Here is a 16413-nt window from a genome sequence, read left to right as displayed (position 1 = left end):
AGCGTGTTGCGCAATAATGTACAACAAGAGAGGACAAATTGTCTCTGCGGTCTGCCAGGGTCGGCCTGCAGGACCGACACGGTGCTGCGTTACAAAGAGCGGGCTGAATACGATCTCCCCCCTCCACGATCTAAATAGACGAAACTAGACCTCCACCTTTCATTTCCTTCTTTGTTCTTACACGACTTTCTTGGGGGGTTATGCAGACACAAACCTCCAGCCCCCACGTTGTCTCTCAGAGCTGGACTAATGCCGACCTCTCCGGGGGTCTTAGCATGGGGGCGACACCTGGTTGGGGCTGGAGCTCTGCCACGGGGGCCTGGAGAGTGAGAGCTCATGTGGCCTCCTGGATCCATGTGGACCCACCCCATACTGCACTGATTACATCTTGATTTGCTTAGGTGGCATCATATCTGTGTGTGAGTGTGTGTGTGTGTGTGTGTTCACACCGGTCCCCTGCTGTATGATATAAGCACGTCTTTCAGAGACTCGGTGCAGCTCTGTGCTTATCTGGTGTACACATTCCAATCGGCTTCAAACACTCGCGGAGGGTGAGAGTGATACTGTGAGTGAGAGGGACAGAGAGGGTGTTCTATTTATGTTTGTCTCGTTGTATGGAAGTCCAGGACTGCAGAAGAAACCTAAACCTTGAAACCTGACTCAAATATAAAATGATGTATCAGCAAAATGTACATAAAGGACTTTAAGTTAAAGTGCGCGGTAAATGCTCACTGTCAGTTTTTTACTATTATATCTGATGTTTCTGGATTAATATCACTGCTGCATTAATGTGTATTAATACACATTAACAGTCCTGTTTTCAGCTTTGTGACGATGCATTTTCCAGCTGATCCAAGAGGCTTTTTAAAGAGTTTACTTCGATGAAGAAGTAGGAGGATTTTCTCAACACATAAAGGAACATTTCATTCTTCAGTTTATCACAGATTCAACATCAACACATCTGGAGATACGTGGTTTTCACTGGACAGGAAGGGGAGGGAAAACTGTCATCTGAAAAGTAACTAAAGCTGTCAGACACATGGAGTAAATCAGTACAATATTTGTCTCTGAGATGTAGGGGAGCAGAAGTATAAAGCATTGTGAAATGGAAATACTCGAGTAGATTACAAGTACCTCAAATTTAAGTACAGTCCTTGAGTAAATGCACTTAGTTACATTTCACCTCTGCAACACTACATAAATATGTTCTCTGATGACCCTGATGAAGGCCACAAGCCAAAGTGCGTCTGTCTCACAATAAAGTTCTTCTTTAAACTGCACGTGTTGACCTCTTCAGACCGTTTGTCCTTCTCAATTCAGCTCGCAAGAAGGTGAAATTGTGCCAGAACTCTGAAACCACTAAAAGAAACATTTCATATTATGTCCCATGTTGCAGTTTTATGGTGTGATGCTGACTTCAGCAAAAAAAAGCTTTGCAGACGAAGCACAAACACCAGCGGATGAGTAACAAGGGAATGGATTTAATTTGCTTTGCGGGCGGGAGCTGTAAACAAGATGCGCCTGCAGTCCGACCTGGTAACAGCAAACGTCTGCGTTCTGCATTTGTTAAATCCTCGTTACCTCGCTGTAATGAAGCTGCAGTGCCAAATCTGTTGGGGCCACCACAACGAGGCTCCGAAGTTTATGCTCCAGCAGGTCTCCACTGAGCCAGTAAAAAATTTGAAGGCCCATTCAAACGTATAATTGTTCCTAGTAATGCAGAGACTTAACAACTCTGTGGAGAAAACACGCCAAAATCTTAGATTTAGCCAGATACTGTAGCAGATACTGTAGCTGCAGACAGAAACAAGGTTACAAGGTTCATTGTCATTTCAATACAGGGTTGCAGCGAAATCTAAGTTGAAGCTCCTTTACGCTACAAACACGTACAGAATATATACAAATGTTTTAATATATACATTTCATTTTAACTACACCAAGAAAAGCCTGCTACATTTCATTTAGTTGAGTATAATGACAAGAAAAATCATTCTGATTCTGATATTTAAAGAATTGAATAAAATGAAATAAAAATACATATAGTACTTATATACAAATCCATATAAACCTGGAGAGAATGTTGGTAGTGCAAAAGGTAGTTGTATGGTATGATATGGTTGACTTAATAAATAATTGAATTTAATTGGATTATTGATTTTTGCCAAACATCAGATATTTTATGTTGCAATTGTCAATATTCAGAAACAATGAAACAAAGGCAATGGGACGAGAATGGTAAAACATTTTCAAATTGGTCAAAGTTTCACATTGTAATTCATCGTTCACCAAGAACCTGAAATATTTCCAGACACTGAAAATACTATTGTTGGTGATGCTCTGCTTTAGCCCCGCAAACTAGTGCAGCTTTAAAAAGCATTAAACTTGCTGCAAAGCTGCAAGCTGCTGACTGCAAAGATGACTTTTATTCAGTCATGCAGTCCGACAATTATTCAACTGACTAAAAGTCCACTAAATTCACTTGTTCGCTGTTGCCTGCATGGACAATAAACAAAGCCTGCTGAGAAGCCTGTGGCTGCTCCAGTTATTTTTTAAATTGGTCTAAATTTGTTTGGCTGTTGGACTGTGGTTTCTGCTGCTAATCCAGTTAAAGAACAGTCTCCCCGCCGTCTGTCACAGCGAGAGGTCAACAGTAAGACGGCTCTCTGAGGTGCACAGGTGGTCAGAAGAACGTGACGTATCAGATTCACTTGCAAAGCAGAGAAATGGTGTCATACAGCAGCAGCATTGGGCATAATGCAACTTTAACAATGACTTTTAAAAAACAAACAAATAATCTGTTTGTGTTTTCTTAGACACATAAATATAAACAGGGTGAATCTGTAGTGCGTAACTCACAGGCCTAAATTAGAAAAAGATCTCATCAGCTGAGGGTCAAACCTTGCTACTTCCTGGTGTTATTTCTCACCCTTTGACCTTTGACCTTTTGTGGCTTCCCACCTGTTGATCAGAGACAGTCAATAACACTGCCTTATCCCTCCTCACCGTCTTTATCGGAGCAGTACTGATGATTTAATCATCACACACTGGTTTAAAACCCGTTTAATGGTATAAACTGGTTGTTTATCCTGAGCTCTGCTGTGTGAAATCAGTGATTGCCGCCCACGATGACACCGGAAACTGAGAATGTTTTACTTTCAAAATAAGACAACGCACGTCTCGTTTACCTTTGTAAATCCATACAATGTCCACCAATGGTGGAATGTACACGAATGTACACATTTGACATACTTGTTCTTTACTTGAGTATTTCCATTATCTGCTATTTTATACTTGTATTCTACACTACATGTCAGAGGACAATATTGTAGTGCACTCCATTTATCTGACAGCTTTTGTTAAGAGTTACTTTTTAGATTCAAAAACCGGATACGTTTATATAATATGATGCCGTTCTACTATTATACTAAGCTATTCAGCAGTAGGCCTATGCAGTATTTAAAATTGGCTCCACATTGAGGAACTACAACAATGAAATGCTTTTACATGTATTTCATAAAACAGAAGAATATAATATTCCAGAAAAACACAACACTGAAAACAACCCTTCTGAACTATAAGTACTTTTACTTTTGGTACTTTAAGCAAAGTTTGATGCTATTCATTTTCTACTTTTACTTAAGGAACATTTTGAATGCATGCTTTCTACTTGTAAAGGAGTATTTATGACACTGCTGTATTGGTACTTTTAGCTAGGCCTAAGAACAATGTATTTGTTTGATGTAATTATCAGATGTGACCTAAAGGCTATTACCACTTTTGTCATAGGCCTAATACTCTCACTTGTTCACCTGGCTGAAGCATGTTTCACGGAAGTAGCGGAAAAAAGTGCACAGGGCAATTATATCGCTCACTTGTGTTTTTTTCTCCCCTGTTTAATAAAAAAAAGAATCCCTCCAAATAAATAGATATGACAATAAAATGTGACAGCACATGTTCACAGATGAATATCTTAATCTGAAAATCCTAACCGGACGTTGTTTGTGCTCGTTCCAGCTGGTTTTGAAGGCGCTCCTTGTGTGAGAAGCGGATCCCTTTTTTTTTTACTTTCTCCGTCCAGAGAGCTCCAGAGACGGAGGGCTTAGTACCCCGCCAGTAAGAGGTTTACCTACGCTGGCGCCGAGGACCGTGTCAGTGGATTGTACGACTAAACTCCTGTGATTTTATTCCCACAAGCAAGACGGAGCGACGCCTCACGCTGGAGGTAAATATCAGCGTATTTTGGTGGATTTGTGGAGGTTCGTTTATGGGGTTTTAAACTGGTCAGCGGTCGATCGGTGGACGCTGCCTACCTAACGTTACCTATTGAATAGACCCACTGTCTCCTATTATGTGAACAACAAAAAGAGGAAAGAACTGACCAGTGGAACATTATATTTGTTGACATAATTTCTCGGCTTCGGCGCGCGTGACACTCCCTTTGGTGTGCGTCGTTTGCCATGTGGGGAGAAAAACATAAATATGCACATTTTAGGCGTTTTAGACAGACGTGATAACAATACAAGGTTTCAAATGTATTTTTTCCATCCAGGAATACAAACATTCCTCCACATTTGCTCTTCACGAGTCTTCTTTATTTTTTCCCACGTTAAAGTGTCTTTCTTACGTTAAGTTTTTCCTTATCTGAAGTGAGGCTTTCAAAGACCCTCACACAAATTGATCCTCACTCGGAAATGTGTGATTTGTGATATTGGGCTATATAAATAAGAATAACTTGATTTGATGGACACGCTATCCAGGTTGCGATTACCTAATATCTAAGATTGGGTGTTACAGAAGCAGGACAGGGCTGTTCCTGTGGGACTTTCGCACAGTAATGACGGGAATGTTACAGAATTTCAAAACGGTGCCAGGCTTCCCAGTGACTCAGAGTACCTGTGGTGCTCCGGGAATAAACTCCTCACTGTTGCCTAACACGGGAGGTCACAGCAGTCGGCAGTACTTCTGCTATGCTGTGTGGTTGTACCGGTGTACCGTACCGTGGTATTCAGCTTAAAACTCCCAGAAACTGATGTTATTTTTCATTTAGTGGTGGTTAACATGCGACAGTGCTGCTAACTGATGATAATGGTGCAATATGGTGAACCAGGAGGGCAGGTGAGGGGTCACTAATGAGCGTCTCATCCCGGCCAATCAGAAGCATTCATTTATATTAGCCCGATTAGAAATAACTGTGCTTTAATATCTGTGACTGGATTAGATCAGAAAAAAAGAGACAGATTTGTTCCACTTGCACCAGTCAGTCAACCCCGAGACAGTCTTCAGGAGGACGGGGATGATCTCAGAGGCTGCACTTACGTAAGGGAGGGAGGGAGGGAGGGAGAGGGGGAGTTAGCTGGAGTTTATTCTTCAACTCACTCGTCTTTTATCCTTAATCTTTGCGCTTTTGCAGGGGTTATGCTTTTAATTTAGTTGTTTTGTGGTTAATATGCTCATGAAGCAATATATATATATATATATAGCTTCTTAAAACAAGAAGACACACGTATCTCCACTCTCGCAGACACAAGATATATTAAAGCTGCTGGCAGCTACAAATTCAATGTAAATCGGATGATCTTTGTCACACAAGGCTTAACTTCCTACAACTACTGCTCACTGAGTCTCGTGTCCTGCTGTAGACACAATGTAGGCAGCAAATGGGGCCTGAGAGCAGAAACAGATGTCAGATCAGCCTCCTCCGTGGCTGATTGCATCATCAGCAGCGTCCCAGAATAACAGGGGGGGTGAAACATGTAGGAAAGAAATGTCAACTAGCTGTCTGAGCGATTTTTCAGACGTGGGACCAAGTTAATGTTTAGCAAGTCGCGAGTACGTCTCAAGTCTTTGAGCTCAAGTCCCAAGTCATGACAGGCAAGTCCTACATTTTGAGTTTTGAGTCCTAAACAAGTCATAATCTGCTCCACACCAAATGTAATACCATTTTAATGACAGATGAAATATATATATATTGTGGTTTTTAAATTTTGTATTTATTTGTGAAAACAAGTTTGTTAAAACGAGTGATGCTGAACTCAACGATAAACTAAAAAGGATCCGGGGAATTACAGCGTCGACTTGCCGTGAATGATGAAGTATTTTTCAACTCAAAAAGCTCCAACTACAAGTGAAGTCACCAGTCATCAAGTCCAGCTGCAAGTATGTTTCTATTTTATCAAGTCGAGTCTTGAGTCACCAACTTTGTGACTTGAGTCTAAATTGATTCCAGGTCATGTGACTCGAGTCCACACTGGCTGCTAACCGCGTGTGTGTCTGTTTGTGATCGACAGACCGATGAGAGCTGAGAAACGTAATGTCTGAACTGTAGGACAAACACACATTGAACTCATGCTTCATTGACGCGGGACAGCTTCCAGTGAAGCTATGTATACTCATAAGGTGTGTTCGTATCTGAATACATATTTTAATAATGTGATAAGTATGTAAGTAGGAATGTCTTTGTAGTACTTTTTCTTTGAACATTTGTTGGTGCCACTGAAGACATTTCTTTGGGTATGATTTTGACTTATTTGTGTCTTAAATTAAGATTCCAATATGTTATTTCCATTGCCTAGGAAAAGTGCAATCAATATCAGTGAGCATGAGCTACCCTCTCTCAAAGCCAGAAACCAGAGACTAAGTCTCAAACTGTCATGGAGCTGCTCCATAGACAATGAATGGGAGACTGATTTTGGCTTTAATTCTATTGTCGTGTTCCTAATTGTGAAACAGAAAATGTTCCCATACACTCCGAACATTCCCCTGGATGCTCTCAGTGTAATCCATAACATCTTTATTTCATTACGGAGCCGTTCCGCTCTTTATACTTGATCACATCACAGGTCTTGAGTTGAAGCACTCCAGTTTTCTGATTTGGGAGGGCGTTAATAAGAGTTATTAAGAGTTAATAAGAGTTATTAAGAGTTAATAAGAGTTAATAACCATTAGTACGAGTTAATAACCATTAATAAGGGTTAATAAGGGTTAATAAGAGTTATTAAGGTTATTAAGAGTTAATAAGAGTTAATAACCATTATTACGAGTTAATAACCATTAATAAGGGTTAATAAGAGTTATTAAGAGTTAATAGTTATGTATGACATTTGAAATGAATTTAGAAATGAAAAAGAAAAAATAAGTAAAACCAAAAGTAATCAAAAAGATTAGAAGAATAACTTTTGGAAAATATTACTAATTACAATCTTTTCATCCAGTAACTAACTTCCTGACCATTGATTGAATTTCCTCTCTAATGACATTAACTCACTCTCAGGCAGCTGAATGTATCTCTAGCTCAGTTTCAGCCTTCTGCCAAATAGTACACAAATAAATAGGTAATTGTGTTTATGTTTTGAAACTATGAAGAGAAATATTTGCTGCATTATCGTCAGTACAAATACTCATGAGTGGAAACAGGAGAATAGTGCAGCGTGTAGTAGAGTAGCTTTGAAACTGGTGGTTAGAGCTGTAAGTACATGGTTGGCATCAGTCTGTTTACTATTGTGGCACAAGACACCATGAATAATAATAGCCAGATTCAGTGTGCTGTGTTTACATTTTGACATAATACAATCTTTATAACATTCACTGTCTACAGCACAACTTATAAATCACTGTGAACAACAACAATACTGAAGAAATCAGAATAAATACAAATGGAATAGAGCAACTTGTCGCATTTTCCAGGCTACGCAGAATAAAACATTCAAATACAAAATTAGTTCCAACTTTTCCTCATAGTTTGTAGTAGGGCTGCAACTAACAGCCATATTCATTGTTGTTTAACCACCCGGTTATTTGTTTTTTCAATTAGCCAATAAATCATTTTGCTCACGAAACTTCCCAGAATTCAAGGGGACGCCTTCAAATGTTTTCAACAGTACATGGATATTTATTGAAAACAATGTAAAACAAAGAAACTGAGACATTTGAGAAGCTGATAAGAGAAAATGCTAAGATTTTTTATTTTTTTTCTTGTCGATCAAAATGGGACTCATTCTCCACTTCTCCCAAAGCACACAGTTCACACAATCTGTTTTGCTCCTGAATATTTTTGAATCTGCCAACATCAATGGCTGCAGGAAAAAACCCAACATTTTAAGATCTTTTGGCTTCTCAATAAATTGATGTAGTATTTGTTTCAGGGCCAAACGATTGTTGTAATACCGTTTGCATATGTGTGCTAAATAATTTCAAAGCAGGAAGAAGGCTGATGTATGTGGTTTTGTCTACAGACAGATTTATGGCTCAATTTCCCTCATTTGGATGAGCTATTCCTTTTGAAGGAACAGCTGAGGGGCAGGTCGCCCACATCCCCTCACCGAGTCAAACACAGTGAAATATCTTCACAACACGTTATAAACGGTCTCTTGCTCCACCCGTCTGAACCAGTTCGGACTGGTTCACTTCTTCACAGGTATTACTTTTATGTGTTTGAATTGTTGTGGTCGTTCTATTGTCGTCTGGTTGTTTTAATGGAGCCGACAGTGAGCGTCCTCCCTTTATAGGCGTAGCGTGACTGTTTTTTTGATTAATTTGTTCCACTGCTTCACTTGGGTATGTGCTGCATGATTATTGATTTTATTTGTGTCAAGTTGTCTCTCTCTAGAGAGACTTTTCAACCAAATTCAGCGCAATGTTGAACTAGTTCTAGGTCTACAAATGACTTTTTCCCCTTTTGAGCCCGCTTTGAAATCAGTTTGGTGAAAAGCATCAAAAGTACCTGAAACGTAAACCTTATAGTCATCAGTTCGGTGTTTGTCTCTCTTTCGCTCAGTTTTTGGTGAATAATAACCCTATCGTCTATTATAAACATTTAACTTCCCTTCTCTGATTGTTTTTTTTAAAGTCACTGTGAGGAAGTTTTAACTGGTTGTGAACAGTCACAATGGACCACTGACGCCTCTATATGTCCTACATAAGTGAACAAGACCATCAGCGATAACACTGGCTATTTCTATATAGTTATAGAACCACCGGGTCGGATTCCGCACGAAACAAGATCAAATCATGCAGGTTTACCAGAAACGGATTCAGCGCAGACTCTGACGGTCCCCACTGGGAGCCACGCTGCTGGAGGTCAAGGCCGTAATGCTGAGCACACTGTCGGGAAGGGAGGCGCGGGGAGAACCAGGACCAGGACTGAGCGGGGCAGACTGTCGGACACCTACAGCAGTAAAATGAGAGGTTTTCTAAAGGGAGTGTGGGGCTCGGAAACGCTACCACTTTCGTCCACAGGGACCGCCAAAATCAACAGAAAATAAAGTTCCTTGGAGCAACTTTAAAGTAATTTCCTGACTTCTTGATAATATACTCGTCTACTTCCATGCAGTCAATGCCGTCATAAAAAAAACACGATTATTCCATCGATTTGTTTTCTGTTTTAATGCAAACTGGACGAATACTCAGTCCCACTTTCAACAAAAGCTTTGAACATGAACAGGTGGACTGAAGTTATTTTATTTCAGCTTGTGTATTGAAGTCAGGTTTTGGCTACATTCAGAGAACACCTGATCGCTGCTGGTGAAAGCGGGTCTCCGGGCGGCTAACGTCATTCGGGGGATATGAAATGATGTAGAGCTCTACGTGCTGCAAAGGGAAAAGAGACTCCACCTAACATGAAATAAAGCTTTGGCTGACAGTTTGTAATGTGTTTGGTTTCCAAAGAACGTCCTGCGCAGGAGCTAAGGAGAGAAATCAGTGATGTCAAGTGCAACTGACGAGTTTGTCTCAGAACAATCGTGATGGTGAGCTGCAAAGAGGGAAAGATCAAATTTGCGCATCGATATTCCGTTATCATTTTTTAATGTACTGAGATCCAATCCGTCAGATCTCAATATTAGATTTGCATGGCCAGATGATTCACCATAATTATTTTGTTAATATCTATTGAGGATTTGAAAAATAAAAAACAATAATGCTGTCAGTTAAATTCCCCTTTAACATATTTGTTGTGCTTTTTGTCTCATATTTCAAAATGAATATAGTAAGTAACATATCAGTGTAGGGCGGTGGAGAGAGAGTCTGTAACCATAACTGGAGAGTAGTGTATTATTTACATGATATTATCCTATGTGTATTATTAACATGACATCAATATTTCATTTTGAAATATTAGTTATTGTCAATACTGTTATATGGCAACACTCGGCCCTGCCTTGAGTATTTCCTTTGTTATGCTACTTTATACTCCACTTCATTTTGGAGGCAAATATTGTACTTTTTACTCCACTACATATGTGATAACTTACTTTGCAGATTCAGATTAACAATACAAAATAGAACCAACAAATACATTATGTATTATTATAACATAAGATAAGGGGGGAAACTCACAGGCTAGCAGCAATATAAAGTGATTCAAATGAATGTTTACCAGCTGCAACATTAAAGCGATGAACACATGAATGCTTCAGTAATTATAATCCATTTGTTTTAATTTGAATAATCAGTGATTTTACTTTTGATACTTTGACTTTTTTGATATAATGCTTCCTCGGGCTTCAATAAGGAAAGGGATTGCACTTCTTAAATGTCTCTCTATTTCCTCGTCATCTAAAGAAGTCTAGCTATCTTTCTGTAAAGGCATGGATCGCATTCTTCAAATTTTGTGTCACAACCTCTGAACCCTGAACATGAAACGGAGCACTCTTTAACGTTTTCAGAGTTGAATACCAGAGGGATATTTCAGATGATGGGATCGCAAGATGACAGAGCCCTCAGGCGAGACCTGAACTGTTGTTCCCGAATTCACAGTGTTTGTCTTAAAAGAGACTTTTAAGATGTTCCACTGATAACAGGGGGGTTGCTGCGGAGGCCAGAGGCTTTTCAAACCTCACTGTTTCCAATACAGTAATTTGTGTTTCCACCAACTAAGCTGAGGGGTTCCTCGGGAATGCGTGACCAATTTTCTGCTCTGATTGGTGGACTGACTCGCTGTAAGAGTCACACAATTTTGGGGCAGTCAGACCCCTTTCTTAGCAAACACTCTGGAGTGTTTTCCTTCATATGTCCTCACTGAAAAGAAGAGTTGTAAATCTCCTCCTCCGCCTTCATTCCTCTCTTCATCCCCCCCGGCTCCTGCCTCCTCCCTTCCCCCTTTTTGTCCCATCCATCTCCCCAATGTCCTCCCTCTCTCTTCATCACTTCCTGACGCCTTTTTTTCTCTCTCTCGTTTCTCCGCACAGATCTCCAGCGTTCTGATGTCACGTTCCCGAAGTTTCTGACAGAACCCACCGACAGCAGACGGCGGGGCCCGCCAGAGATCCCACCCTTCATCCCTTCTGTCTGAGGAGGGATCTAGACGAGAGCGGGTTTGCGTTCTGAAGCGGGAAGAGGAGCCGCTGTTTGCTTGGATATGGCTTTTCTGTGTATGAGAGAAAGACACACAGAGCTGATCTGAGGTCAAGGTCTTCCTCCTCCTCCCCCTCCTCGCCCCGGAGTCACAAGACAGTGTGAGGCACAACCCCTTGGGTTGCTATCGCTACGCTGACCGAGCTAAATATTTGTATTCTCACTTGGAGGAGCAAAAGGATCCCCTCGGTTGGGAGGGGAAAAGAGCTTCTTATCAGGGCAGTTTTGCTTTGCGAACTGTTCGCCTACATTCAACTTAATTTCCTAAGAAACAGACTAATACCCAGACATAAAGAGCTGCCTCCCAGTGAGTTGAACGGAGGACACGTACCTCTCCTCTCAGATTAAGAGAGTTTTCTCCAAATCACCTCGCGTGAAGCAGACGTCGGAACGCAAGAATGCCGGCAAAGACGCCAATGTACTTAAAAACGACGACCCCCAAGAAGGGGAAGAGGCTGAGGCTTCGTGACGTCCTCTCGGGCGATATGATCAGCCCGCCGCTGGGCGACGTGCGCCACAGAGCCCACGTGGGGCCCGATGGACAGGGCGACATGTTCGGCGACGTGGGCTTCCTGCAGGGCAAGATGGACATGCTGCCGGCTCTGAGTCGGATGCAGGACGGCCGCTCGCACAGCGTGGAGAGGCGGCTGGATGACGGCCTGGCGGCGAGGCAGGACTCGCACAGCTACGCCTACAATGGTTACCACTATCAGCACTCCTCCACCGGCCTGCTAAAGACCACCATCTCCATGCCCGTGTTCATCGCCCACGAGCAGGCTCCGCCCAAACCCCCGCGCCTCCACCTGGACGACCCCTCCCCTCCCTCTCTGGCGTCCCAGCAGAACCACTTCCACCACCATCTGCAGCCGGCGGACACGGGACGCAAACAGGCCAACGGCCACACGGACAACCACAGCCAGCTCTTCCAGAATGGCGTGGTGGGCCGCCTGGCGTCAGAGCCCTGCCGCGACATCTCCCTCTCCCCTGCCGTCGGCAGGCTCGTCCCCTCCTCCGGCTCCTTCTCAGAGGTCTCCTCTGAGGACTCCATGTCGGAAACCTGCGGGCCCCTGGACGTCCGCCGGGGCCTCAGTCTGGACTCGGACGCCGGCTTGAGCAACGAGGATCTGAGGAGCGACCGCAGCGAGTCGCCCTGCTCCGCCTTCCGTCCGGCAGGTCTCACGGTGTCATCCGGGGTCTCGAGGTCAGACTCTTTGGCGGGGTTAGACCTGGATCTGGGCCCATCTATCATGGAGGACGTCCTGAGCATCATGGACCGCTACAAGACTGAGGACGACCGCTGCGAGCTGTGAAGAAATGTCAATGTGATGTACAGATATTCTTTTTATATGGATCAATAAATCCCTAAAGACTTTGTTAAGATCGTAAAGGAGGACCGAAGGAATGGAGGAGCGGAGAATACGCTGAGCTTAAAGGTCATTGAAGGGTTTCAGAAAGGTGAGAAACAGGTGGACACTGTTGTTAAGTGTCGGGACGTTGCTGCCCGACATGACAACAGCCGAGGCCAGAGGCTGGTCCTTAAGAGCCATTTATCAAAACTGAACGTCGTAAACACTTAAAACTGCAAGCTAACAAACTCACCCCCGTTACCACAAACGCATCAACCCTTTTCTTTGGACTAAACAACCAGCATTGTGTCGTCTTCTTAATCTGATTCATGCTGAGGATTTTCCGCTCGTTAATGGTTAACAAAACGCCAAATGAGTCGGACATAAATGTGTCGAGACTGACCCCGGGAGAAATCAGCAGCCGTCAACAAAATTCAAAAGCAGCGTGGAAACCACAGCTACTGATAAATAACGTCCCATCTTCAGATGTTCAAGCACATTCTCAGTCACGCTGAGCTGCAGACGTGAAGAGTTTCACGCTGAAGGCCATGTTCTGTCCTAATCCATCTCGGCTGCTTGAACATTAATACCTTCACTGGTTTACTGTAACGCTTCAATGCCAGATGAGATGTGAAGAAGTCCTCTCCTTCTCTAACATGTGAAGATGTAAGTGATGTAAAATGGTCTTCACGTATGAGAACAGCAGCACCAACATGTCAGTGTCCTTCTTTTGATCGCAGGGAAACTGGAGAAGCTCCTTCTTGTAGTTTTTCCAAATAAAATTCTAAAATAAAGTTGCTGAAAGAAACGTGCTGCATTAGATCATTATGCAATATTCTTTTCTTCTGTCGTCCTCCAAACACTCTTCCTCCATGTCGTGGCTCACTGTCGGTCTCTAACATTCACTGTCTGCATTATCACAGTAGCCTATTATTCAAATGTAATTTATGCTGTCACTGTAAATGTACAAAATAAACGTTCCTATAAAGAAAACTGAGGGGGTGTGGACAATTCTTCAAACAGACCAAAGTGTGCTTAACAATGATTGATAATTAATTTAAAATATATATATGTATATATATTTAAGTTCTTTATTCTGAAGAATACCACTTCCTTTATAATATAATTGTTAAGAGCAGTGGGGGAATGTAACATTTACTCAACATTAATATTTTGAGGTTAACTTGAGTATTTCCACTTTATGCCACTTTCTACTTCTTCACTACACATATTGTACTTTTTACTCTGCTGCATCTGTCTTACAGCTTTAGTTACTTTTGAGATTTAGATCATTAATACCCATCTTCTTTACCAGCTGCATCATTTAAGTACACATGAATGCATCAATAACTTCATGATATAATATACACTGACCGGCCACTTTATTAGGTACACCTTGCTAGTACCGGGTTGGACCTCTTTTGCCTTCAGAACTGCCTTAGTTCTTCGTAGCATAGATTCAACAAGGTGTTGGAAACATTCCTCACACATTTTGCTCCATATTGACATGATAGCATCATCACGCAGTTGCTGCAGATCTGTCGGCTGCACATCCATGATGCCAATCTCCCGTTCCACCACATCCCAAAGGTGCTCTGTTGGATTGCGATGTGGTGAGATGCTTTGTGACATGGTGCACTATCCTGCTGGAAGTAGCCATCAGGAGATGGGTCCACTGTGGTCATAAAGGGTTAGCTTGGTCAGCAACAATACTCAGGTAGGCCGTGGCGTTTAAATGATGCTCAATTGGTACAAAGAGGCCCAAAGTGTGCCAAAAACATATCCCCCACACCAGTGGCAGCTGGTGGAACATGTTCTAGGTAGGGCTGTGCCACATCCAATCAATTTCAGCAAACATCCCAACATGATTCAATGCCAAAGAATTAAGGTATCAAACACTACTTTACATTACTACTTTGCAGTTAAATATTTAACATTTATTCCAACATGAAAAAAGGCAGTAAATAACACTGATAAACACATCAGGACATCTTATTTCGTCACCCTCACAGGGAATTCAGTATAATATATATATCATATAATAATATTCTGTATTATATAATATACATATATAATAATATTCGTCGTCAATACATACATTAGGTACAAGTGAAATTTAACCTCAGTATTCAACCAATCCCAAGCATATTGGGAGCAGTGGGCTGGGTTTCGTGTGTTTCTCAGGTACACTTCAGCACAGCACATGTAGCAGCCAAGGATGGAACCGCTGACCTTGCAGTTACCGGATGACCCTCTCTACCTAATGAGCCACGTTATTTATAATCACACTGTTGTAAAAATTGTGTATAGAATGGAAAACAAACAACTCCACAGTGGACAGCTCTGAGGTGGGACGCAGCATATTTGAAGAGCTGCATCAGATATGCTGCTGGTTTACCCGACAGGAGTTTGGTGCAAGTATCTGACCACAGCATCCTACATCGGACACACCGGAAGCCTGAAGTGAGCTCTGAGGCAGACTGGCACGCAGACTTCCTGCCCCCAGGTAGTAGCTGGCTCTTCTGGGAGCCAATGCTGACGGTGAGTGTTTGAACTGTGGGGAAGACTCAGTCGCGCACTTGAGTCCTGCATGGTGATAGGTCGCTGTGCGGCTTATCTCGCTGTTAGGGCAAGCCACAGGCTGCCGTCAGCAGACTGTAAAGATGGTCGGCCAGACTTCAGTGCTACCTGGGGGCAGGAAGTCTGTACGCCAGTCTGCCTCAGAGCTCACTTCAGGCTTCCGGTGTGTCCGATATAGGATGCTGTGGTAAGATACTCGCACCAAACTCCTGTCGTGTAAACCAGCAGCAAATCTGACCTGTAACTTTGGATTCAGAATAGACTTTGACTGCTTCCACTTTTCGTAATTTGCCTCAGGATGTTTGGTGCCACCATAATGATTTTAGGATTACCTAATCCCTCCAAATAGTTCACATTGATTATTTACTGAGTAGAATGAAAAATAACTTAGCTTACAGGAGAGAAAGGGAAATGTATACATCTTTATTTTAGAAATATAATGAAATTAAATGTATTATAGTCATTAATATACATTAGGTACATGTGAAATTTAACCTCACTATTTAACAAGCAATTGAACAGGTGTGCCTAATAAAGTGGCCGGTGAGTTTATATTATTCTGAAATGAGCCATGTTGCATAAAGAGCTCTTTTACTTAAAGTGGGCCTTGCTGCTGTAAAAGATTCGTACTTCTCCTTCCCCGGTGAAGAGTACCGTCATTTATTTGACTACGGTTGGTAGATTCTCTTGGTAGGTGGTTATAACTTTTATTTTGAACAATAAAGAAGTATTCTTACCGGCTTTGTGCAGGTGCACAAAGATGCGAGCCGCAGGTGGAAATGAAGCCTTCCAACGCACCGTGACATCATTAAGGGTTCGGTGTTTTGAAGTGCTCAGGGCCGAATTTACTCTCTGGAGGCAAAAATGATCCTTACACACAACCCAGGAACCCAACAGTATTTCTACGCTGGAACACGACCCTGCCACAGGTTTGCTGCATAAATGTGTGAGAACATAATTCAATACACATTTGTGTGAGGTCATGCACTATGTAAGCTTAAATCTAAATGGTAATGGCCAAGGTTTTCAAACTGGATTTGGAGACAGCATGAGTCTTTAGTGTATGGAGCTAAATCCAGGTCAAAAGTTTCGTTCACTTGAAAAAAAAATGTGAACCTGAAAGTCCCAAAATACAGCA

General features: G+C 42.1%; 1 protein-coding gene across 1 annotated transcript; it reads left to right on the top strand.

Annotated features, from left to right (window-relative positions):
- Positions 1-4081: 4081 nt before the first annotated feature.
- On the top strand, positions 4082-13671 carry LOC306779787 (cdc42 effector protein 3). Its single transcript, XM_079271794.1, has 2 exons — positions 4082-4222; positions 11184-13671. The coding sequence occupies exon 2, from the start codon at positions 11748-11750 to the stop codon at positions 12657-12659; it is 912 nt and encodes a 303-aa protein (XP_079127920.1). The 5' UTR covers positions 4082-4222; positions 11184-11747; the 3' UTR covers positions 12660-13671.
- Positions 13672-16413: the final 2742 nt, after the last annotated feature.

Source organism: Melanostigma gelatinosum (assembly GCF_949748355.1).
Source record: "Melanostigma gelatinosum genome assembly, chromosome: 7".
Taxonomy (NCBI): domain Eukaryota; kingdom Metazoa; phylum Chordata; class Actinopteri; order Perciformes; family Zoarcidae; genus Melanostigma; species Melanostigma gelatinosum.
The sequence above is the reverse complement of the archived record's forward strand: the minus strand, read 5'-3'. Positions and strand labels throughout refer to the sequence as shown.

What these genes read in the sequence shown, in the direction of transcription:
- LOC306779787 (XM_079271794.1), top strand. Translation starts at nt 11,748, where the DNA reads ATGCCGGCAAAGACGCCAATGTACTTAAAAACGACGACCCCCAAGAAG.